Below are 24658 nucleotides of genomic sequence, written 5' to 3'. Positions count from 1 at the left end.
ATCCAAGGGCCGTTTAACCATTTATTTGGCAGTAGGTTGGATGGATGAAATGGATGAATGGAATGGATGATTTTTCTGCATAACAACAGACAACACAAACACGGATTAATGCATTGCTACATGCCCACTATAGCTATAACTAAAATCCATTTTCAAAAACGCAGTAAGTGAACTGCCAACGCATATACGCAATGCAGCCTACATTGTTGCATAAGAAGTTTGTGATTTTATTTTATTTTATTTTATTTTATTTGACGGTTACAAATTGAAATACAGTGTACTAAACAAAGTACAGACACGGATCTCAAAGAATAACATCAAGGATAAAGCACAATAAAGTCAAGACTTATTTCCATTGTGGTCCTTGGTCTAAAACAGGTAGATAAAAAAAATAAAAAAAAATGTCACAAATAACGTTAGCCCTGCAACATTAACCTGCCAATAATAACATAGCAATGTTACATTGACGTCCGCCAGCAGTAGACAGTGTGCCCTTGTGAGATTAACATTATTTCTCTGTATTTTAACAGTTTTACTGTTTCTGTGCTTACCTTTGGTGGTAGTACATGAGCTTCATAACGTTAACGTTAGGTGCATGTGTTAGGAGGTTTGAGGTTGCGTTTTTCACAGTGGAACGTGTCTTAGTACCTGGTTACACAGGTTATATTTGGCTTTGATGTTCTTGTCACCTTTCTTCCCGACAAAATCAAAGTAATGGGAAAATATCCAGCCAGTGAACACAAACATTTCTACATGGCTCAGGCTCTGCTCCGAAGCTAATGCGGTGACGTCACGCATTGTTGTTATGCCATGCTGCTTGGAGCCTGTTTGGTCATGTGAATGCCGACTGCATGTCGTTTTGCGGCACATCACAATCACGGAATGGAATCAACAAAAGTAAGGATGTAACAAGTTGTTTTATCTTGGGGTAACGGTAATATTATTACTAGGGCTGTCAAACGATACATTTTCTTAATCGCGATTAATCTTGCGATTAACTATAGTTAATCGCGATTAATCGCATCTTTGTATTACATGTTTAAAATGCCATTATTTTGCAATCAAAGCTTTTTTAATTTGATATTAATAATTCTTACCAGTGTGTCGTGATTGGGAATCAAATTAATGCAAATAAATGTACTTTGTGATCTTGAATTTTAGATGTATTTTCAATTCAATAGAAGTGCCTTGTAGACAGGAGGTAACAATGTCTACAATGTGTGTGTGTGTGTGTGTGTGTGTGTGTGTGTGTGTGTGTGTGTGTGTGTGTGTGTGTGTGTGTGTGTGTGTGTGTGTGTGTGTGTGTTTAAGTAGTAGCTTACTTGCAGGGTTCAAGTAGTGTCTCAAGCTTTTGGATCTAATCAAACTCTGCATTGGTCAGCATGGCTGGAGTGTTCCTTTGCTGATGGAGATCAAGTGTAGCTCTGATGGCATCTTTGTTTTTTAGCAGCCGAGTGATCATGCTCAGAGTAGAGTTCCATCTGGTGGAAACGTCTTGGATTAGAGGTTCAGGCTCTTGTCTTCTCTCTGCTTGTTCTCGTTGCAGTTCTGCTGCATTTGCTGGACTATGCTTAAAATGTCCAACCAGTCCAGCCAATACATTCTCAAAACCACTGTCACGGATTGACGTTGTAATCGTCCTCTGTATACTATGCGCAATGCACGGCATGTGTTGGTATGGCATGATTTTTGCTGCTGCTATCATATTCCGGTCACCTCCCTTGCAATGTCCCATTGCTCTGCTACTTCGAAGAAGTGCTGGGCACATGTTTCTGCATAGTGTCGTTCGTATGTTGAACGGTTAAAGCAAACGTGCCAACTGGGATTTTTCTTTTGTAAAATGAGCCATTTAGAAGCGTGTTGCTGCCTTTCTTTTCCATGCCTGAAACTTACAGGAGACATGAAACCATGGCGACCGGCTTGACTACAAGTACGGGTGCGTCGTAGGGACAAAATAGCACCATGCGATTAACGCGATAAAAAAAAATAACGCATTATGGTCGGCCCTTAATCGCATCGCGATTAACACGTAACACAGCCCCAATTATTACAAACATTTTATTAGTAATTCGTTACACAACTCATTACTGGGAAAATTAATATTATTACAGTAACACGTAATCCGTTACTGTACTTACGCGTTACTGTAATTAGTAGTAATGTGTTACTGCCCAACACTGTTAACTCATTCCCCGCCATTGCCGTCTACCGACATCTTTTAACAGGTAACGCTTCCCCGCCATTGAAGTCTCTGGACGGCAAGAAGTGTTTTCACCGTCATGTGATAGATGGCTGTCTTACGTGGCTTTCACATATAAGCTGTTTGGTCCGCTTTAAACGCGTCAGAGTTTGTTTCCTCAGATAGTCCACTTCGTTTGGGGTGGTGTGAAAGCTCAAAGGAACTCGGGGCGGAACAAACAAGCAAACTCTGGTCCACTTGAAAACGTGGCTCTCGGTTCGTTTCCAAGTGAACCCTGGTGTGGTTTGTTTGTTGTGTGAAAGCAAACCGGACTAAACACAAGAGCAGATAGGAAGCGCCAGTGCATCTGATGCACTCATGCAGTGCATCATGAGTAGAAACACTGCAGCGCGCACACATATACAGTACCTGCGCGCCGCGTGACGTACGTCGTCATAACAATAACATGTCTCTCAACAGCTGGCTTGCCTTCTCCTTCGGTACGTACTGCCTCGCTCGTCTCATCTGCAAAATTAAATGTTCAACAGCTTGCTGCCTCATCTGCTGCCCATATTGGGCACATTATTGTAAAATATTGATTTGATAGTAACACCAACGTAAAACCAGAAATCCCAGTCTCGCAGATGTTGCTCCATGGTTTGTGTTTTGCGGATTCACTTGTGTTGTTAAGTCATTGTTCAGTCAGCCCTCAGCCAGGCAAGAAGCATGCTGAAGAGGAGAGATTTCCCTTCTCTATTCTGTCCAATAGACGAGTGACTGTTTCGACCACGTGCCATTGTTCAGAAAGTTTGGTGCGCTTGACAAATTGTGTGAAAGCCAGTGTTGGGCAAGTTACTTTCAAAATGTAATATACTACATATTACTAGTTACTTTCATTTGAAAGTAATAAGTTACTTTACAATATTACTTTCTGTGTAGAGTAACTCATTACTTATTACACTACTTTTGCATTACTTTTACCAAAACAACAGCAGCAGCAGAATGACATCGCCGCCCCGGAAACATCCCGAAAAATAATTTCAACCGCCTTGAAGTCAGTGTAAACAATCCAAAATTCTAAATGTTATTCTTTTCCTTTGTTATTGTGATCTATAGTGGTTATTTACGTAAAAACACAGTTTGATTAGGAAATAATTGTATCTTTTTTGTGCTTTCATTTAATAAAATGTAACTCAATTTGTAACTTGAGTTACTTGACAAAGTAACTGTTATGATATTACTCAAATCCTATTAGTAATAAGTTATATTACTGAGTTACTGCTAAAAGTAATATATTACATGTAATATGTTACTTTTTGTAATGAGTTACCCCCAACACTGGTGAAAGCGAACCGGACCAAATGAAAATTGCAACAATGTTGCAACTTCACCCACCCGAATCGAGTCCACCAGCTTATATGTGAAAGCGACCTTACTCACCTTGTGAAATATTACAGCATGTCTAAAGGTGTACAGCATAGGTAAGGTGACCATATTTCTGAAATGAAAATCGGGGACATTTCCAGTTCGGCAGTCAATAGATAATTAAAATATCCAGTGTTATTATCTATGAAACTAGAACGACCGCAATGTCCTTGAGTCCAAGTCCAAGTCCAAGTTTGACGCACATTCGGAAAAATTCCATCAAGACATTCCTGAGATATCGCGTTAACAAGCTTGAAAATGGCATTCGAGAGGTCACAGTGACCTTGATCTTTGATAACCAAAATGGAATCAGTTCATCCTTGCGTCCAAGTCGATGTTTGAGCCAAATCAGAAGAAATTATATCAAGCCGTTCTTGAGATATTGCGTTAACGAACTTGGGAATGGCGTTCATGAGGTCATAGTGACCTTGAAGTTTGACCACCAAAATGTAATCAGTTCATCCTTGAGTCCAAGTCGATGTTTGAGGCAAATTTGATGAAATTCCGTCAAGGCATTCCTGAGATATCGCGTTAACAAGCTTGAAAATGGCGTTCGAGAGGTCACAGTGACCTTGACCTTTGACCACTAAAATCTAATCAGTTCATCCTTGAGTCCAAGTCGATGTTTGAGGCAAATTTGATTAAATTCCGTCAAGGCGTTCCTCAGGTATCGCATTAACAAACCTCGTACGGACAGACGTACTTATGGACGTACGGACAACCCGGATCCATAATGCCTCCGGCCTGGCTATCGCCGCCGGAGGCATAATAAAAAGTGGGACAATTCCAGTTTCATGTATTTTGACCACTTTGCAACAGATCACAAAACTCCCAGATTGGATCATTTTTCGGATCAGCAATTTTTTTAAATTAATTTTAGTATGTGCTACTGGGACCTGCCCTGTTTCATTTCAGTTCAGTTGAAAAGAAAACCTCATGTTTGCACATCTTTGATTTTTTTCTGCCTGGGTTTATCAGCGATTTATGACATCAAGTGTTGTAAAAAGGAATCTATTATGAACTAACATGGACTTGGTTGTATACATTATATTATCTCTGCTGTATGAATGTGATTGTACAATAGGAATCTAAGCAGTTAGAAATGATCTTAGGGCTGGGGGGACAGGAAGGACTTTTTTTTTTTTTTTCCGTTTTTCATTTTTAGGATGTGTTGATTGTTGTTTTTGTTGTTTTGTTCTGGTTGTCTTGTTAAAAAAAAAAAATATTAGGGGAGTTCTGGGACTTCAGAAGTTTCTGTACCACTGTCTTGGAATGATACTGTCTGAACTGCTTCCCTGTTTCTCTTTGTCTAAAATAAAAGATATATAAAATGTGCTACTTTGATTAAAGAAAAAACATTCAAATAGGCTATACAAACAGTGCAGATGTTCTCATCATAGTGGTATACATCAGACATGGGACCAAGTCACTTCGGTCCAAGTCTCAAGTAAGTCCCAAGTCATTTGGTCCAAGTCTCAAGCAAGTCCCAAGTCATTTTGTTTTGGGCAAGTCCAGTCAAGTCACAGGGTTTGTCAAGTCAAGTCAAGTCGAGTCCTTAGTTAAGACAAGTCAAGTCCCAAGTCAAGTTACTTTTCCCCCCCACGCCCAAGATACTGCAGTCTTACCTTGACAGATGCAGTATTAAAACATGGCATTAGTACTTGTCTAATAGTGATATTATTGGTCAATTTACAGTATCTAACCTGTTAAAAAATGAATTTAATTTGTATTATAATCATTGCTATTCAGTGAAATAAATGTAATCATACAAAAGTCAAATAAGTTTATAAACGCTTATTTATTTCAATAACTGCTTCAAAATCCTAATCCTCCACGTCCGTTTTAAACAGTGAAATATTGACAGCCAGACTAAAATGTATTCAAACAAAAACAAATAGCTTAAACAATCAAAACATAATGTAAAAAATATTAAATAAACATTTCCTCTCAATCACTGTTAAAAAGTGAAACACTGACAGCCAGACTACAACATCAAACTTTCTTAGATTCTGCCCCTGTCCCGTCTGCCCAGTGCTGCCAACTCTTTTCCAAGCAAAGTCACTATTGGTTGCTCAGTAAGTCACTAGAAAACAAACAAACAAAAACACGCATCAGCGTCATAGTCATTGACTATCGTAATATGAAGTGCTGACTCCGCCCGCCTGGGAGAAGTGCTGTGTCTTTGTTGGTCAGACAGGCAGAGACAAGGAGAGAGACAGAGAAAACCCGCACCTACACCAATTCATGGGTGGATTCACCTGGATTCCACACATTGACATTGCTTCCCATACTCAGATTTGTCGCTAGTCGCTTTTGAGAAATAAAGTCGCCAGGGGGGTCTGAAAAATAGCTAAATGTAGCGACAAAGTAGCCAAGTTGGCAACACTGCGTCTGCAGAACTCGGCTGTGTTCAATCAGTGAGGATTGTGATTGACAGCCAGTCATCCAATCACAACAATGTCATAAGGAGGAGCATGACTGAATGACAATTTGTTATTGGATGACTCAGTCATGCTCCTCCTTATGGCATTGTCGTGATTGGATGATTGGCTGTCAGTCACGCTCCAATGAAATGGTTTCTAATGCCGTTCCAGCTGCACTCACCATGCACTCTGCATGACGCTACCGGACAGACAGAGACACTTGACAACGTTACGTTATTATTTCATTGTTTACTTTAAACTTTAAAGTAACAAACACAAACAAGTCATCCAAGTCATCACCTCTCAAGTCAAGTCAAGTCTCGAGTCTTTAACTTCCAAGTCCAAGTAAGTCTCAAGTCATTTATGGTTTTGTCAAGTCAAGTCACGAGTCATCAAAACAGGGACTCGAGTCGACTCGAGTCCAAGTCACCAAGTCTCAAGTGCCCATCTCTGGTATACATAGAAACAAGAATATTAATTTAAATAAACAAATACATGTAGTAATTATTGAGCCTACTCCAAAAAATCGAGATAAATAAACTCCATTAATAATACAATTATTTGCTACTTTGACTTTGATGCAGAAACCTCTCCTGTCTGTTTCTGTAGTCTTGCTGAGTGTCCCGCCCTCAGCACTATCTGATTGGTTACACGCCTATGCCACAGACAGGCAAAGGCTGGTTCAGCCCTCAGCCCAGAGTATGAGAGGGAGCTGAGCCCCGTGGAGTACCGATACCATAGGTTGAGAACCACTGACTGACCAGTATTCAAACGGAAACAGCGGTGCTTTAAATCGTGGAGGAAACAACTTGGCAACCGTAGCAAAAGGTGCACACCGTTTTACAGTTTGAACACACCCTGGCAGTTGCTCACAGCGAGCGGAGCTGTCTCTGTCTGTGTTCTTCGAGGGGAAGGCAAGCAAGCTGAAGGCAGCATATTGATCTATTTCAATGATGACAAGCATGCCCAGTTTCCCAGTTACACCACTGAAAATGCCCAAACTTCACAGACTATGGGATGTCATCAATTAAATCAGTCGCTCGCTCTCCCCCCTCTCCTTCCCAAACGTAACGTGACGCATCTGTCTCGTTTCACTGCAACTAATTGTTACACTTTCAAAAAGTAATAGCGTCAGTTAAACTGTATTTCACTTAAATTATCAATTTATCCGGGGTTCACTTGCATGTCGAACTGTGGGGGGTAATCCGTACTAAAATCTGGGACATTTTCCATCCATCTGGGGACAGGTCACCAAAAACGGGGACTGTCCCCGAAAATCGGACCCTAAGCATTGGTCACTAATAGGCAGACTGCGGTCCGAATCCGGACCGAGACGCCATCCTATGCGGACCCAGACCTATAAGCTGTTATTATATTGAGATTCTTCTTCAATGTTGCTGGGTTTCTATTTTTTAATGGCGCAGCTTTTCTGTCTATTCTAGCATTTACGGTACTGGTTTAGAGTCCCACGTGACGCTACTCGGCCAATGAAATTTACATTCCAACAACTAACCCACACTGTGTGTGTGTGTGTGTGTGTGTGTGTGTGTGTGTGTGTGTGTGTGTGTGTGTGTGTGTGTGTGTGTCTGTCTGTCTGTCTGTCTGTCTGTCTGTCTGTCTGTCTGTCTGCCTGCCTGCCTGCCTGCCTGTCTGTCTGTCTGTCTCCCTCCCTCCCCCCTTCCCAGTACAACTAACTATCCCCAGGCTGCAGTCTGGTTGAATTGTTGGTCACCTTGCCTGGTTTAGTTTGAATGAGTTCAGACAGGTAGTTTGGTTAAAAATGAGTGTATTCTTGGTTAGCTAGTCTGGTGAAACAAGGATGAAATTAGTCATCAACTAGCCAGGTTAAATATGAATATTCTTAGTCAGCAAGTCATCTACACTCATAACAGAAGAGGAGGTGTAAAGCAGCTGTTCAATTATGTATATGTTGAGATTATTTTGGTTGAGACTGCAAAAACCAGAAAAATGGAAACTCAAGCTGCTACTTTTATAGAATTTTCTTACGCACTTTATTTTAAGATGCATTTTCAAAAGCTTTCTGCTATGTGTTTTTTATTTTTAATAATAATAATAATGATTGGATTTATATAGCGCCTTTCCAAGACTCAAAGCGCTTCACAGAATCATTATTCGTTCACACCATTCGTACCGGTGGTTCAGAAGCGTGGCAGCCACACATTGGCGCTCAACAGCCCCTCCGAACCACCATCATTCATGTCTACATTCATACCAATCATACCATTCATGTCTTACATTCATACCAATCATACCAATCATACGAGGCAAGGAGGGTTAAGTGTCTTGCCCAAGGACACAACGACAGCAGCTGGGAGGGAGCGGGGATCGAACCGCCAACCCTTGCGTCATTGGCCGACCCGCTCTAGCTCCTGAGCTAAAGCCGTCCCCAGGCATTTTTAAATGCAGCCCTTATTTTACTTGAAAATATTAATATATTAATTGTTGAAATTAATGAGTTGTTCTTTGTTGTCTAAAAAGCGTGTTGAAAATTGGCAACGCCTTCCTTTAATATGACACAGCAGCTCACCAGTAACGTAACACAGTGCCGAGTGATCAGCAAAGGGTAAAATAAAGCAGAAAGTCCAAACAGAAACACAGGAGACAAACTAAACTTCAAACCACAGAGATTCAGTTATAAGTTGCAGAGGTACTGAAGACTGAACACAGAGGGTTTTAAAAATGCCTTTCTCTGGTAAGCAAGCATGATTTGAGTATCGCAATCTATGCTCACATGATTGTTTGAGGGGGAGAAGGCAGAAGGGGGGGTCATCACAGGCTGGCCGCAGTTGGCCAGATGTTACCACAGGAGGCAGGTCCAGCACGCTTTAGCCCCATTCCAGAGGAGGCGCTGCACAGCTCGGCGTGTTCAAATTGGTGATGGAAACGCAAATCAGCCGGGTCCGCTCACTATGCCGACAAGCCGCAAAGCGTTATGGTTAGGGTTATGGTTAGGTTAACATTGGTGCATCTCATAACCTGCAGGCACAATAGGGCGGCATCGGATCAGCGGGCTATCAGCATTGCGGGTTGTCGGCATTGTGGGTTTGACGGCATATAGATGCGGCACCGAATCAGTGCGGCTCGACCAAAAGTGCTCATCGAAAAAGGGTACTGGTGTGAAAGGGGTAATACATAGTGCAGATGGTGTCCATCCTCTTAGCTCGGAGTACAAGCTGCTACTATCTGGCCTTTGTCTAAGTGTCCCTTTTGCCACGAAAAACAGTACAAAATCTCCTTTCTTCCCATCTCCACTCGGGCCGAGTGCTGCCGAGTCACATAAGTGCTGACTTATGTGAAATGCTAGCATTTTTTCTATGAATATGGAAATACAGTAGCACTGTACTGTGACAATGTTTGTATGAAAACTGGTCTCGAGGGGTTACGGTAGACACTTATTTGTATAGTAAATGGTTGTACATATATTTGTAGTGATTTTATGTTGTGGTACATGTTTTGCTATGTGGTGTTTTTTATGCTTGCTGCAGCACAAATCGTCCTTTTGGGACTAATAATAAACTTGAACCTTGTATACCAGTGTTCTTAGTGTGTGTGTGTGTGTGTGTGTGTGTGTGTGTGTGTGTGTGTGTGTGCGTGCGTGCGTGCGTGCGTGCGTGCGTGCGTGCGTGCATGCCCGTCCATGTTACTTACCCAGCGGAACCCTAGCAGCAGAGGCATCGGGGTTGATCCAGAATGATAACCAGGACAGAACCACGATCAGCAGAGTTGGAGCATAAACTCCCATCAGATAGAAACCAACCTGCCGCCGTAACGTGAAAATCACCTCAACGCAGGTATAGTATCCTGGAGAGAGAGGCAGAGAGGGGCATTTTGGATTATTCAGAAGAAATGTTAAGTCAAGGTTTGAAGAGATCAGGACAATTGGGAAAACAGAAAATCTGTCTACCTTTCCAGGTTTCCTCATGAAAATAAGGCAGACAGGTCCAGATTAACCAAGAATACACTGTTTTGTACCCCAATTGTTTGACTGTTTTGATTGTAAGAGTAGTCTTACTTGCAAAAAAATGTATGGAAACTTGAAGTATCCTATAATAAAATAGCCTAGGGGAGCTGGCGAGAGATCTGGTGTCCTTCTGTCAGTCACGATTTGATGTCACTTCCGTGACTGATACCATGCCACCTCCCCACACGCACAATCAAATCAAAGAAGGGTGAAGTTGACAGCTAGGGCCGCCACTTTCAGGAGTGCTGGAAAATTGTATACTTTTCAGTGAAAAGTATTCACTGAAGGCAGAAACAGTTACGTTTGTTTCATTTGCCAAGAGACCGTTGCTGTTATGTGAAGATACATTACGAGACTAAGCATAATTAATTTAGTCCAAGAAATGGCGTGCTCAACTCCAGTCTTCTTTTCTTTGGGTGCCAGCCCAGTGGAACATGAGAAATGGTCTGTACAGCAATTGCATATATACAGAATGGCAGCACTCACAATCTAGTTTAGAGTTCATTTTATGATGCACAGCAGTATAATACCAGAGGTTTCAGCCTAATGAGGTTTTCTTCAGTCATTTTCACACTGGATTATACTTCATTTACATTTAATTGATGGGTAATAGTGGAGCTTGATAATCTATAATCTGTAATTATTGGGTAAATACCAGGTAATTACCAGTTAAATACCTGGTAGTTGTCAGGAAAATATCTAGTAAATACCGGGTAACTACCTGGTATTTACCGGGTAATCATCTGGTAATTACCAGGTAAATACCCAGTAAATACTTGTAATTACTGGATAAATACCTGGTAGTTACCAGGTCAGTACCTGGTAATTACCAGACTGTAAAAGGAAGGGTTAACTATTTTTTACAACAGCTAGTCATCCTCACACTTTGATTGACGAGCCCTGCGCCAGGTGAAGTTATTGGAGGTGGAGTTATTACTCACTACTGATCTGCTAGTGTTTAAAGGCCTGAGAAATAAAGTAGTAAATGCTCTTAGACGGGCAAAAGCTACTTTTTTCGTAAATATCATAACTCAAGCCAAAGTTAATAGTCAGTTAGTATGGAAACACATGAATAATATCTCAAGAAAGGAAGACAAGGCCCCCAAACGCCTTGAAATTAGAGTAAATAATATCTTAACTCAGGATGAGAAAGTCATCAGAACATCTTTTAATGAGTTCTTCAGGGACTCAGTCTTGGAGCTGGCCACAACATTTGGCGACAGGGAGGATGTGATCTCTCCACCAGACCATGCCCACCCTGTCTTCTCCCTCACTGAGCCAACTGAACAGGAGGTTTTGAGGACTCTATTGGCCTTGAAGGCCTCTAATGCTCTGGATGTGTATGGCCTTGATTCTTGTATTTTTAAGCGGAATGCAACTACTTTGTGCGCTTCAATCTCCAAGCTGCTTAATCGGTCTATTAAAGATGCTGTTTTTCCTGATGGTCTGAAAACGGCAGTCATCTCTCCCATCTTTAAGAGTGGCGACCGCTCAGAAATAGGCAATTATAGACTGATTAGCATCTTGCCCATCCTCTCAAAAGTGATGGAAAAAGTTGTTGCATGCCAATTAACAGCCCACTTGAACTCCAGTCATCATCCACTTCATCCTATGCAATTCGGTTTCAGGCCTCAACACTCCACGGAAACGGCAAACTGTTACTTTGTAGAGGAAATAAAGAGCATGCTGGACAAAGGAGGAGTAGTAGGTGCAATCTTCATAGACCTGAAAAAAGCTTTTGATACAGTCAACCACAATGTACTGCTATCAACACTTTCCAAACATAACGTCTCGACCCATACGATGAAGTGGATGACATCTTACTTAAACAACAGAAAGCACTGTACTAGAATCAGTGGTCATACTTCCTCACTTCCAGATTGCTCTACCGGGGTTCCCCAAGGTTCGGTCCTGGGTCCTGTCTTCTTCGGTGTGTACATAAATGACCTCCCCCACATCTGCACAGATGTGAGAGTCCAAATGTACGCGGACGACACGGTCATATATGTACATGCTGACTCCAAACAGAAAGCTGCATCTGTGCTCACAGTCGCTATGGAAAAGGCGTAATAACACCCCCCGACATCTTTGTTAAGGGTCAGAGGGTGGAGGTTGTCCAGGAGTTGGGCATTATTTTAGATAGCAACCTCTCCTTCATAAAGCACATAAAGAAAACTGCAGGGACTGTCAAACGTAATCTTCGGCAATTTAGATTCATTCGATGTCAGCTGAGCACTGATGCGGCGAAACTGTATCTTCATTCTTTCATTTGATCACATCTGTCTTATTGTGCCACTACGTGGTCCCAGGCCAATAAAACAATGACACAGCCACTCCTTACTCTATTCAAGCAAGCGTTGAAGGTCCTGGATAAAAAACAGCTATCATCACTGTGACATTATCAATAAATATAACTTTCAATGTCTGTTTGTTGTATAGGATCTTCCACGGCCTTGCCCCCCGCCATTCAACAAATTTGTGACAAACCGTAACACCAGTGTGAGAACTGGTGTGAGAAGAGCCTCCACTAGAGGGGACTGTTGCGTGCCATGGGCGTCGCCAGCCCTGGGATTCCGGGTCTAGAGCCCCGGATGTTTTTTCCTAGCCCCGGAGGTTATGAACAGCCTCTCAAGTCAGTGCTTGCAGCGAAACCCCCCTCTTTCCCCCGTCGAGTTGGTTTTTCCCATGATGACGCATCATGGAAGAAACCAACTCAGTCAGAGTGTACGAACCCCCCCCAGTAACTCCTGTGAAGGTATTTTATTAAGGTACACGCTTCCTGTAAAACTAAATTCTGATGGTGCCGTTTTTGTATCATATGGTACTTTTATTTTGAAACTTAGAGCGGACGTAGTGATGTTATATCTACGCTACTTGACGCATGGGCCGCGGAGCCCGGGCTTAAGCCCGACCTACTTTTGGGGAGTTGGACCGTCGTTTTGTGCTATGTTTGTGATATGTTGCCAGACACAATCAAGCTTTTCGAGGAGGGCGAGGAGGAAGCAGGCAAACCCCTAACCGTGTCATCTGTTGTGTCAGCAATGAACAATACACCTGTGGCAAAAACACTCCTGCCAGATGTACACAAACTGTTAAAGTTGTTTTATACAATCCCCGTGTCGTCTGCCAGCGCCGAGAGGTCTTTCTCGTCCCTCCGTCGTTTAAAGACCTATTGATTGATATATATTATGTGATCAACGACCTATATGCGATCAACAATGACACAAAAAAGACTTAATAGCCTGATGTGCGGCCATACACACAAGGACTATTTGGACAAAGTGGATGTTTCGGTGATTGCAAGGGAGTTCGTCCAGAGCAACGACAAGAGGACGCAGTTCTTCGGCAGAATGTAAAGAGATAGAGAGAGAAAAATATGGTGAGTCTGGCGTGTGTGTGGAGGAGGAGAGAGGGGAGAAAGTGTGTGTTGCCGAGGTGCAGCATCAGCTGGTGCTTTTTTGTGTTTCACTACTTTGATGTGTATTATTCTATCCCTCCTGTTCGCAAAGTAGTAGTAGCACTATTTAAACCACGAGGCTGAATCGAAGTGATGCTTGATTAATTCATTGATTGATACCGGAATCGGATTGATATAGGCTATAACCACAACTCCGCTCCATTTCAGTAGCAGGGACAGCGCCGCACGGCCCTATGCAAATAGCCTAAACTCACCTGTCTCCGATAATAAGCTTCATTTAACTAATGGAGTAAACTTCAAAAAGTTTCATATTGTTGTCTGATGTAGTCTAGTCTAATTTTTGCGGTTGAGCCCAACCTACTTGAACAGCCTTCCGCGGCCCCTGGTAGGTTGTATGGTTAATAATATTCTGTGTGAAGATATTTTCAGGCCCATTTATCTCAGAAAATATCTTCACAACTAAACAACTAAATAACAAGATAATTTCATAGTTGTAGCTACTGTGATGCTGTGCATGTTGATGCATGTCATTTGTGTGAATAATTTCATAGTGAGATGATGAGCTCATGTGGAGAGGAAGTGGTGAGGAGTGAAGCAGAAACATTATGTAATGACACACTATGACAATAGTAACTGATAATTTTGTCCTGCATAGCCTAGTGATATTTTCTGTTTGTTTTTTTCTCATCTCAGCCTGAGGGGAGTGGAGCAGAGCAAAACAGAGGACACCAGACCACAGCAGAGGAGAGGAGAGGAGAGGAGAGTTGAGGAGACCAGACCAGAGGATGAGGAGGGGAGGTGGTGAGAACTTCTTGTAAGTGAAAGAGGCTAATGCTGACATTTATCAATTAATGAATTTGCTAAGTGGACTCCTGCCAGAACCCTATCAAGGACCTCTGGTGGTCCCTGGACCTCACTTTGAGACCCACTAATCTTGTTCTTCTGTATTCATCTCAAATGACTCACAACATTTACGGATTGGAAAAACCAAAAAAATTTACGTGGGGGGGAGGGGAGCCCCCTCCACCCTTTCCCCCCCTCCCCGTCGGGGTACCTGGCTAAAGCCCCCAATGTCTTCAGGAACTAGAAACACCCCTGTTGCGTGCCATTTAGATCCACGAAATTCAGTCAATCTGCATTCACAGTTTAAGCGGGCGGGCTGTGGAACACCCTGCTGAGCGCACCGTTTATCGAGACCCGGCACTCTGCAGCAGCAGCCTCTGTCTCTCTAGTACATGGGGCCAAGAACTAAAACATAATTTAGCCACCTAAAACAACGGCCACCTAAACAAATCAATATCAGTGTACATGTGTCAGTGTACGCTGTATTTTGACAATTTTCGGAGCTTTACTTTTCCGCCAAACAGCCCTCTCATTCGGCACTAGTTTTTCTCCCAACCGTTCAACTGCCGTATTCCTCCGCTAAAAGCCTGCACAGAGCCGCGGCGCTGGATGACTCTGCAGATCAGCTGTTATTTTGGGTTATTTCTCCCAGCTTGTTAGTGAATACAACAAATAGAATACACAAACGAAAATATGAGTGATTTTGATAGCGAGGACGATATGCCATTCACCTTGGTGACAAGAGGATACAATTATGAACCAGAGAGAGTAATATACAGAAGAGGAACTTTTGCACAGTGAACAGGCAGAAAGAGAGATACGAGGAACTGCCATAATATGCTGCCTAAATGTCGGGGTGTCCTGCAGACCTTTCTCACCATTCCCAGGATAAATTGGGGAAAACGTCCCAGACCAGAGAGGCCAGGTGACTTGTTGTCTCTAAAGTAAGTCCGTGTTTTGTCTCTCTTTCTAAGCCTTCCTGTTTTGTAAACCGCGGCTCTGTGGTCTGTGCAGGCTTTTAGCTGAGGAATACGGTAGTTATACGGATGGGAGGAAATAGTGCCGAATGAGAGGGCTGTTTACCCGATCTACCTCATTGAATGGAAAGGAATTACTTCAAAATGTCCCCATTCTATGGGGTGGAGTTGTACAATCTCTACAACCGAGATTCTCTGGGTTGTAGAGATTACTTGCAAAACCCCATTCAATGGACAGCTCTACAACCCAGAATCTGGGTTGTAGAGATTACTTGCAAAACCCCATTCAATGGATAAACCTGGGGTCTCCAAGGCCTGGGTGGGCCGCAGGACCCTGTGGAGGTCCTGGGGTCGCTTCGGGGGGTCTGCGGGCCGAACAGAGGGTCTGGGGGCCGAACGGAGGGTTCGAGACCCTTGGGGGTCGTCTCCGGAGTCCCCTACAAGCCTCTCCCATGCCCCATGCCTAATCCTAACCCAGACCCTAACCTCTCCCACCCCCATCCCTAAACCTAACCTCTCCCACCCCCATGCCTAAACCTAACCTCTCCCACCCCCATGCCTAAACCTAACTTCTCCCACCCCTAAACCTAACCTCTCCCACCCCCCATGCCTAAACCTAACCTCTCCCACCGCTAACCCTAAACCTAACCTCTCCCACCCCCAATGCCTAAACCTAACCTCTCCCACCCCCCATGCCTAAACCTAACCTCTCCCACCCCTTAACCCTAAACCTAACCTCTCCCACCCCCCATGCCTAAACCTAACCTCTCCCATCCCCCATGGCTAAACCTAAGGCTGGGTTCACACCGACGACCCAAGCCTTGCCTATGCCTTGCCTTTACCCACACTTTTTAATAGGCGTCCGTTTTAGTCAACGAGGCTGTGTACACCGGCCGCCTGAGCGTGAACCCTGCGTGTACCCACGCCTTGCCTGTGCCTTGCCGATTTTATCGAATAGGCGTGAGTTCTATTTTGAAGCCGACAAGGCGCGTGCAGGCAGGCTTTTCTGTCAAGCCATGAAAGAAAAACGCGACAATATCCGCGGGAAATGGCAAATTCAACTGAATTTCAAAATAAAATGGAGTTACAACAGTGTTGAGCAGAGAGAGAGAAAGAGAGAGAGAGATTGACGGGTGGCTATCTATCACGTGGGGCTTTCTCCCCGTCGGCAAACAAATCTTCATGAGAGAGAATAGCGACCGAAGAAGCAAGATGGACAATGTTGTTGTGCCAGCACATATTCTTGCAAGATTACCTCTCTAAAATGTCAGACTATAGTCAAACCTGGTTATACATATCCAGCATCAATAGAACATTAAATATATCAGATTTATTTTACCTAGAGGCTACCCATGACAATTCTGGACAACACGTGAAAAAATACAGTCGGGAGAGAGGAGAGGCGCTTGTGACTCGGCTCCAGGTTCGGCGTGCAAAAGGCGTGCGGTGTGATCGCAAAAGCGTGTAACAGGTTCACGCCCAGCTCGGCGTAGGCGTGGGTTGAGGCAAGGCAAGGCATAGATTGTCTGTGTGAACGAAGCGTAAGGACACAGGGGTCCAAGCAGACCCTCCCCATGCCTGCAGAGGTGGGCAGGGTGGTTGAGAGAAGAGCCAATGGAGAATCCTATCCATTAAATTAGGTTTTGCAAGTAATCTGTACAACCCCCGAATCCTACCCATTAAATGGGGTTTTGCAAGTAATCTCTACAACCCCAGGGAAACTGGCTTGTAGAGATTGTACAACTCCACCCCATCGAATGGGGACATTTTGAAGCAATTCCTTTCCATTGAATGAGGTTACCGAACTATCCCTTTAAGTCCTCTGTTAAGAAGTGGCTGAGAGAGGGTCAGTCTTGTGGCCACCTATATAGTCTGGTCAGTTTGGGGCAAAAATGGGGTCAAGGCTGCAAATTATGATTAACATTTGAGCCAATGTTTTTCTGTTTATTTATGGTCCAATAAAGAAAAAAATGCAAGGAGCCCAAAAATTTAGGTAGGTGAAGTGTCTGAAACGGCCACACCCACTTTTTGCACGCGACATTCTGTATCTCAGCTCCTGAAGGTCGTACAGAGTTGACTTTGGGCTCAAAAGATGCGGAAATTACACATTTATATTAGTGTTATGAAGAAACATATGGCCTAAAACCTTTACTTTTGGGGATATTCAAGAAAAACCCTTTTTATCACTGAATTGATCAGTACCCAAGCCACTTCAGCCAAATCTGCTCATGAAGGCCGTGCAGTTTGTTTGGGACAAAGTTCTAGATCTACTCATGGGGCATAGTAGTGTTTAAGTTGAGGCTTTGTTAGAAGACGAGGACCCCAACAACCACCTAAGAAACAGAGCTAACCATGTGAAGCCCAAAAAAACTTTATTTGAACATATCACACATCCCATCACACAGGATTCAAACACTTGCTTAGGCACTTGCAATAAATGAGACATTTCATCCCCCTCGCAGCACAAGAACATGAGGTGCATTTATTAGTTCTGCAGCTACCCCTGTTACCCGAGACAATGTGTCTCCTGCGGAAACTGTGCTCCACCTGACGAAGAGTTCCTCCACATCGGTAGTCCATCCCCATTCAACAACCGGGGGACAAGGGAGTTGTCGAAGGCTGTTCCCCCACAGCCATCCTGCCTGGAATGCAGCTCTCAACAGATGCTGTAGAAGTGCATCCTTACTTGGGGGCAGGTCTCGCAGCTCATCTTTAACCGAGTGCTTGAACAGCTGGAATCTGAGTCCATCTATACTTGCACAGTCGTACAGTCCAGCCTTGTTGTACCAGCTCATTACCCAGGGCTCAATAACTTCCATGCTGTTCTTAACTGTCTCGATATCAGGGCAGCAACTTAGTTCTCTCAATGCAGCAGTGAGCTCTGTCAACTTACTGTGGTTCATCCAGGCTTTGAATTGAGCATTCTTTGAGTGGCCAAAGAAGGCACTCACAGAATCACAGCCACTGAAAGAATGGAACACAGGCATGGCATCAGCCACATCTCCACCAAGCTTCTTGTGTGCTTCTGTGATTGAGTAGAACTTGCGTTTGTCCGGAACGGCAAAGTCGACGATAAGTTGCAAGTCACAACATACTGACAGGAACTTTGTAGTGAACCCTAGCAGGATGACAACTACATCAGAGTCGACTGTTCGAACTGTAACTGACTTGATCCCCTTGTTTAGCATGTCCATCACATGGACAACGATGCGGTTGTCAGCCTCCTCAAGCATTTCTATGCGGTCATGAAGCTGGATCTCAAAATCTTCGCCAAAGTTTGCAAGGATCTTCCTGTCGTAGGTAATGCAGAATTCCTTGCTCCAGTTCCATGCCTGTTCCTTAGCAATCTTGGCGAACATTAAGTTCAGGGCTACCTTGTTGTCTTGATTAGACAGAAAAGCTTCAAAGAATTGCTTAGATTCGGGCACGGTGTCATTCTCGCTAAAGGCCATCTGTGAACTACCTGCTGACCCCCGATTCTTCCTAGTCGCAGTCTTAATGCTCATAGTCTGGTAGAGGTCAGCCACAATGTCAATACGATTGGCTCCCTTCTCATGACCAATCTTGGCAATGCTGTTCAACACCTTGATGACAAAGTCCCGAAATGTCATGCCTTTGGTGAGAGACTTTGCCAGGATTCGTACTTGCACAGATAGATCTATCACAAGTCCTTCTGAGGCTGTAGATTGAACTTGTACTCCGATGTCCTTCAGGATTTGAGACTTTTGGCTGTGATAAATGTCTCCATCCTTTGTTGACAGGGCTTCTGGTAAACCTGTATTTGAAATGAATAGTTTAACCAAAATTAAATTAGTACTCTCAAATCAATTCACTTATAAAATGAATATTGAATAACTTTGAAATTATATCAACTAGATTTACCCGTGAATTCACCACCAAAGAGCCTCCTTGTCTCTTCTTCTCTCGATCTGCAGGCCTCCTTCAGCTTTGCAAAGGTTCCTTTAGGTGGCTTTATTGCAGGGCTTGCAAGCTGGACTTTTGCACCTGAACTTGGAAGTTTCAGGGCATTTCGTGAGATGTTCGCATGGACATCCTTCTGAGCATATACAAATCGCTCCTGCACAAACTGGTCATGCTGTGTTTTTCCAACTGTAAAAACAAGGCTGGCATCTTTAGTTATGACATCTGGGAAGGGAATGGATGAGTTCAACCTCATGAACTGAGCTTGGTTGAATGGGTTGGTAAGGATCCCTGGTACACCTTGAGTATGTGGCTTGAAAATGTTTCCTTGAAGGAGTCCAGCATTTCTTTGTGCCCGTGTGCTAGATCTTGACCTTCGACCTCGGCGAGGTAGCACTGGATTTCGGGTAGGGCAAGTTCTAGTTTCCTGGAGAATTCCTGATCTTCCCGATTGATGATATCGACGTATCCAGTGCCAGACTTGATGACCTTTATATTATGCTCCTGCTTTTGATCACATGCAATCTTCGAAAATGGGTTACCTCTGGTGTTTACTGCGAAAGAGCCTGATAGAAATTCCTTGAACAACTCTGGGTGTTTCCATTTGAGCTCTTTGAGATCCTGAAGAAACACTGATGCCCATCTGGCATAGTGTGTATGATCAAGTGCAAAGAAAAGAGGAATGAGCTGCTCAAGTGCACTGATCATCATGGTGAAGTTGGCCTCCCGGAAGGATCTGATGAAGATAAGAACTTTCTTGATTGCTTCAAGGACATTGGTCCAGTAGTGAAACATGGGACTGTTTTAACGGACATTCCTGCCGACAAGCAAACTGACTCACACACATATCCTCCACCGATCCACCCCCCTCCCCCCCCCCCCCCCAAGCAGCACAGTCCGGCCTATACTGCCCTGCAAAGCTAAAAGGGGGTAACTCAATTTTTGGCAAAAATGAGTTTTTGTCATTTTTGGAACATTGAAGATCTGCTTTGTCATGTGGAAAAATATCTTGAGTCAATTGTGTTGTTTTTTGGAGAAAATAGGCGGTCATATTTACAGTAACTTCCAAAAGCCCTAGAAAAGCCAAGCAAGACTAAGGTAACATCAGTTACGGTTGTTTGGTTTGGTTTGACTGCACTCTGAATGCTCTGCCCTGCAACGCAAAAAGGGGGTAACTCACCAGAATGCTCAGGTTGAGTTGAGGTATGAGTTACATTACTGGGCAGGCCTAATGTCATGATTGTGACATCGGACCAATTACCACCCCCACCCACACAGACACCCACATTAACTCCCAAGGTTGCCAGCTCATATGGCATTAACCCCCTAACCCTTATACATTAACCCGCGAGGCACCTCATATGACATTAACCCCCGAGGCACCAGCTCATACCACATTTACCCCTGAGGCTCCAGCTCGTACAACATTATCCCCAGAGACGGCAACTTATATGACATTAACCCCCGAGGCGCCAGCTCATACAACATTAACCCCCGAGGTGCCAGCTCATACCACATTAACCCTGATGCGCCAGCTCATACAAATTTAACCCCTGTGGTGCCAGCTCGTACAACATTAACCCCCGAGGCGCCAGCTCATACCACATTAACCCCAGAGGCACTGCTCATATGAAATTAACCCCGGAGGTGCCAGCTCATACAACATTAACCCCCGAGGCGTCGCTCATATGAAATTAACCCCAGAGGTACCAGCTGATACAACATTAACCACCGAGGCGCCAGCTCATATGACATTAACCCCTGAAGTACCAGCTCATACAACATTAACCCCTGAGGTGCCGCTCATATAAAATTAACCCCAGAGGTGCCAGCTCATACGGCATTATCCCCAGAGATGCCAGCTCATACAACATTAACCCTCCAGGTACCAGCTAATACAACATTAACCCCCGAGGCACCACACATATGAAATTAACCCCAGAGGTGCCATCTCATATGACATTAACCCCCGAGGCACCAGCTCATATGACATTAACCACTGAGCTACCAGGTCATACAACATTAACCCCCGAGGTGCCGCTCATATGAAATTAACCCCAGATGTGCCAGCTCATACGACATCAACCCCCGAGGAGCCAGCTCATATGACATTAACCCCCGAGGCGCCAACACACAGAAACACAACGGGCCAACAAGAGTCCCACCAGACTAGGCTTGAAGGATGTGTAGCGGCCTGATAATCTAGTTATATTATATTTATACGTATATTATATTAAGCGTAATTGTGCCATGAAAATGAGACTTCATGTCTATGTTATCATTATTATCATATATACTGGTTTTATATAGTGATAAGCAACCAAGTGAAGGATCAAATTGAAGTTACTGTCTTTTTGCTTGGCATCACCCCTTATTATTTTGCAGACAATGCAAAGCCAGAGTAAGGTAACTTCCAAATAAGGGTCAAAGGTCAAGTTTGAGCTAAAAAAAATTATGTAGATAAATAACTACATTAAATAAACAAATAATTAACACATTTCCAGTTTTCTTCCTACAATACATTTGGCTGGACAACAACAAAACTTTAAAGTCATTTTTCTCAGTTCTACACTCTGGCGAGTTACCCCCTTTTAGCTTTGCAGGGCAGTATAGCTCTTGCAAAACCCTTCCTGGACGCCACCATCCTCACCCCCCCCCCCCCCCCCCCTCCTTCCCTCGTTCTCATCTGAATGGGGCCATATAGATGGAGGCTGCTATGAGCGATATGCATAGCCCCCAGTTCCTGTGGGAACAAGCTTCTCCCCCCCAGCCCCCCACTGCTAAACCCCCGCAATCCCTCTCCCTCCCCCACCTAGTTTGTTTGCAATTCCTTACATGTAACAACAAATGTTATGTATTGTACAATATTCAAGCGTGCCATTATTCCTTTCAAATCTAGAAATAATGTAAATAGTCCATAATTCAAGTCAGTCAAGTCAAATTTTATTTATATAGCACCTTTCATACACAAAGGCAATTCAAGGTGCTTTACAAAAAAAATAATCGAAAAAACAAGCAGCAAAGCAATGCACATATAAAAAAACACATAAAAAACACAGCCGACAGTTTTAGTTAAAATATATACTCAAATTAACAAACATGAAACATTATTTCTGTTTTAAATAAGTTACAAGGCATTCTTCAGTATTATTATTACATGCACAGTCCATTTGTTGGAAATGTACAGGAATCTTTTTTTTTAAATTACAGGCCGAGAGAGGCAGTAGTTTAGTAGCAGTTAAAAGCAAGAGTAAACATAAAGGTCTTTAGCTTGGATTTAAAAATAGGCAGAGTAGGGGCAGATCTAATGTGTTCAGGGAGTTTGTTCCAGTTATGAGAGGCATAGTGGGAGAACGCGGCTTCACCATGTTTTGATTTGGTCCTCGGGACAATTAGTAGACCAGTGCCTGAAGATCTCAGGGATCTGGATGGTTCATAGTGTAGAAGCATTTCAGAGATGTAGTGTGGGCCTGACCCGTTGAGAGATTTGTAAACTATTAGCAGAATTTTAAAGTCTATTCTAAGATTTACTGGCAGCCAATGCAGGGATTTGAGAACTGGTGTAATGTGTTCAGCTTTCTTGGTTCTTGTTAGAACTCTAGCAGCCGCATTCTGAATGAGCTGTAGTTGTTTAATAGCTTTTTTGGGAAGACCATTGAAAAGACTGTTGCAGTAGTCTAGCCTGCTAGAAATGAAAGCATGAATTAGTTTTTCAAGATCTTGTTTGGACATTTGGGCCCCTATCGTTGCATCGGCGCAGTTTCTAGGCCAAGCGGCAGGCGCAGATCAAAGCAGTGGGCGTGGAAAGGCGCACTTGATATCGTCGTGCTGGCGCTAGATGCAGCCCAAAGCATTACAACCACGCCTTTTAGGCGTAAAATTATGCACCGTCATGCTCATTGGATAAGTGCAATAAACGAATCGCACGCTTGCCTTTTTAGCTCCAATTCCAGTGATCCCGCAAAACCAGACGAAAGCCAAACGCTCTGCCCCCCCCCCCCCCCCTCCCTTCATCCAGCCTGTCTGTCTGCATTATAGGCTATTATTCCATATTATTATGCTTCTCAAACCAATCTAACTGCAGTTTCAATACTGCAAGCATGTAAATACGCTACACTATAGCAAGATCAAAGTGAAAATAATGTTCTATGCATCAGCTAGAAAAATATAGCCTATTAGATTGGTGAAAGTTTGTCCAGAAAGATATAATTTTCTCTCGCCTGCTGCAGGAAGGATGATGCACATAAATATACCCTACATTATGTCAAGTCATTGCATAAATGTGTTTTTATTGTAAAACTAAATGTGAAATAGGGCCAAGTTATTGGACGGACATCACAGTATAGCAGATGCCATTAGAAGCGCGTTCCGAAGCGCGTTCCGCTGTTACTTCTCTAAATCACGTTAACTCGACAAGGGGTATATATATGCCCAGGAGGACATATATGTTTCACATAGGGTGGTGTTTTCATTTCGAGGTTTTATTTGGTCCAATATTGAAATGTTGACAATGGCAGGCTGTGTTACCATTACACATTAATTTAGAACTACCTTTTATATCTATTTTGGCTCATTTGGTGGCTATTTAGTAGCGAAATGAAGAAACACAATGCATGCTGGGAACTCAGAGAGAGAGAGAGAGAAGGGTGACAGAGAAGAAGCAGTGAAGGCAAAGAATAGGCCTGCTTTTGAAAAGCGCAAAGCGCTAAATGTAGGCCAGCTCCCAAGATATGACTAGGCTGGTATTTAGCGCCGACACGCCCACTTTGGGACTGCGCCACGCCCATTCGGCCTAAAGCGCATTTGGCAGCCTAAAGCCTATTGCTATCTTGCCGAAACAGGCGCAAGGCACGTTTTTTTGCGGTTAAGGCCCGTAATAGCGCCGATGGCCTGTGGGAGAATAGAGCCCATAGCCTCTAATCCTTGCTATATTTTTTAGATGATAGAAGGCAGATTTTCTTATAAGCTTGATGTGGGAGTTGAAATTTAGATCAGAGTCAATAATAATGCCAAGATTTTTTACCTGGTCCTTTGGCTTCAAAGATAGGGATTCGAGGTGAGCAGTAACTTTGAGCCTATCTTCTTTTTTGCCGAAGACAATTATCTCTGTTTTGTCTTTATTAAGTTGGAGAAAATTCTGGCACATCCAATCATTAATTTGCGCAAGGCACTGACACAGTGTCTCTATGGGGGCATAGTCATCCGATGAGAGGGCTATGTAGAGTTGGGTGTCATCTGCATAGCTATGATAAGCTATTTTGTTTTTTTGCATAATTAGGCCCAGAGAGAGCATATAAAGGTTAAACAGGACAGGACCTAAAATTGATCCTTGGGGTACCCCACATGTCATTTTGGTTTGTTCAGATGTGTAGTTGCCAATGGAGACAAAGTAGTTCCTGTCTTGCAGATAAGATCTGAACCACTCTAGGACCGTGCCGGAAAGCCCGACCCAGTTTTCCAGTCTGTCCAATAGAATTTCGTGGTCAACCG

The 24658-nt window shown here is 43.5% G+C and overlaps 1 protein-coding gene across 1 annotated transcript in view; it reads right to left on the bottom strand.

Annotated features, from left to right (window-relative positions):
• The window catches only part of LOC310774948 (glycine receptor subunit beta-like), a gene marked incomplete at both ends in the record, with an annotated part of 179746 nt that overhangs the window by 28667 nt on the left and 126421 nt on the right, over window positions 1–24658 (bottom strand). Inside the window, one exon of the mRNA XM_083635038.1 lies at window positions 9697–9849. Coding sequence (XP_083491164.1) covers window positions 9697–9849 — 153 coding nt within the window. The remainder of the gene's footprint in view (window positions 1–9696; window positions 9850–24658) is intronic.

The sequence above is a fragment of the Poromitra crassiceps genome, assembly GCF_964638095.1.
Source record: "Poromitra crassiceps genome assembly, chromosome: 4".
Lineage (NCBI taxonomy): Eukaryota > Metazoa > Chordata > Actinopteri > Beryciformes > Melamphaidae > Poromitra > Poromitra crassiceps.
Note: the sequence above shows the minus strand (reverse complement) of the source record. Positions and strands in the feature narration are given on the sequence as shown.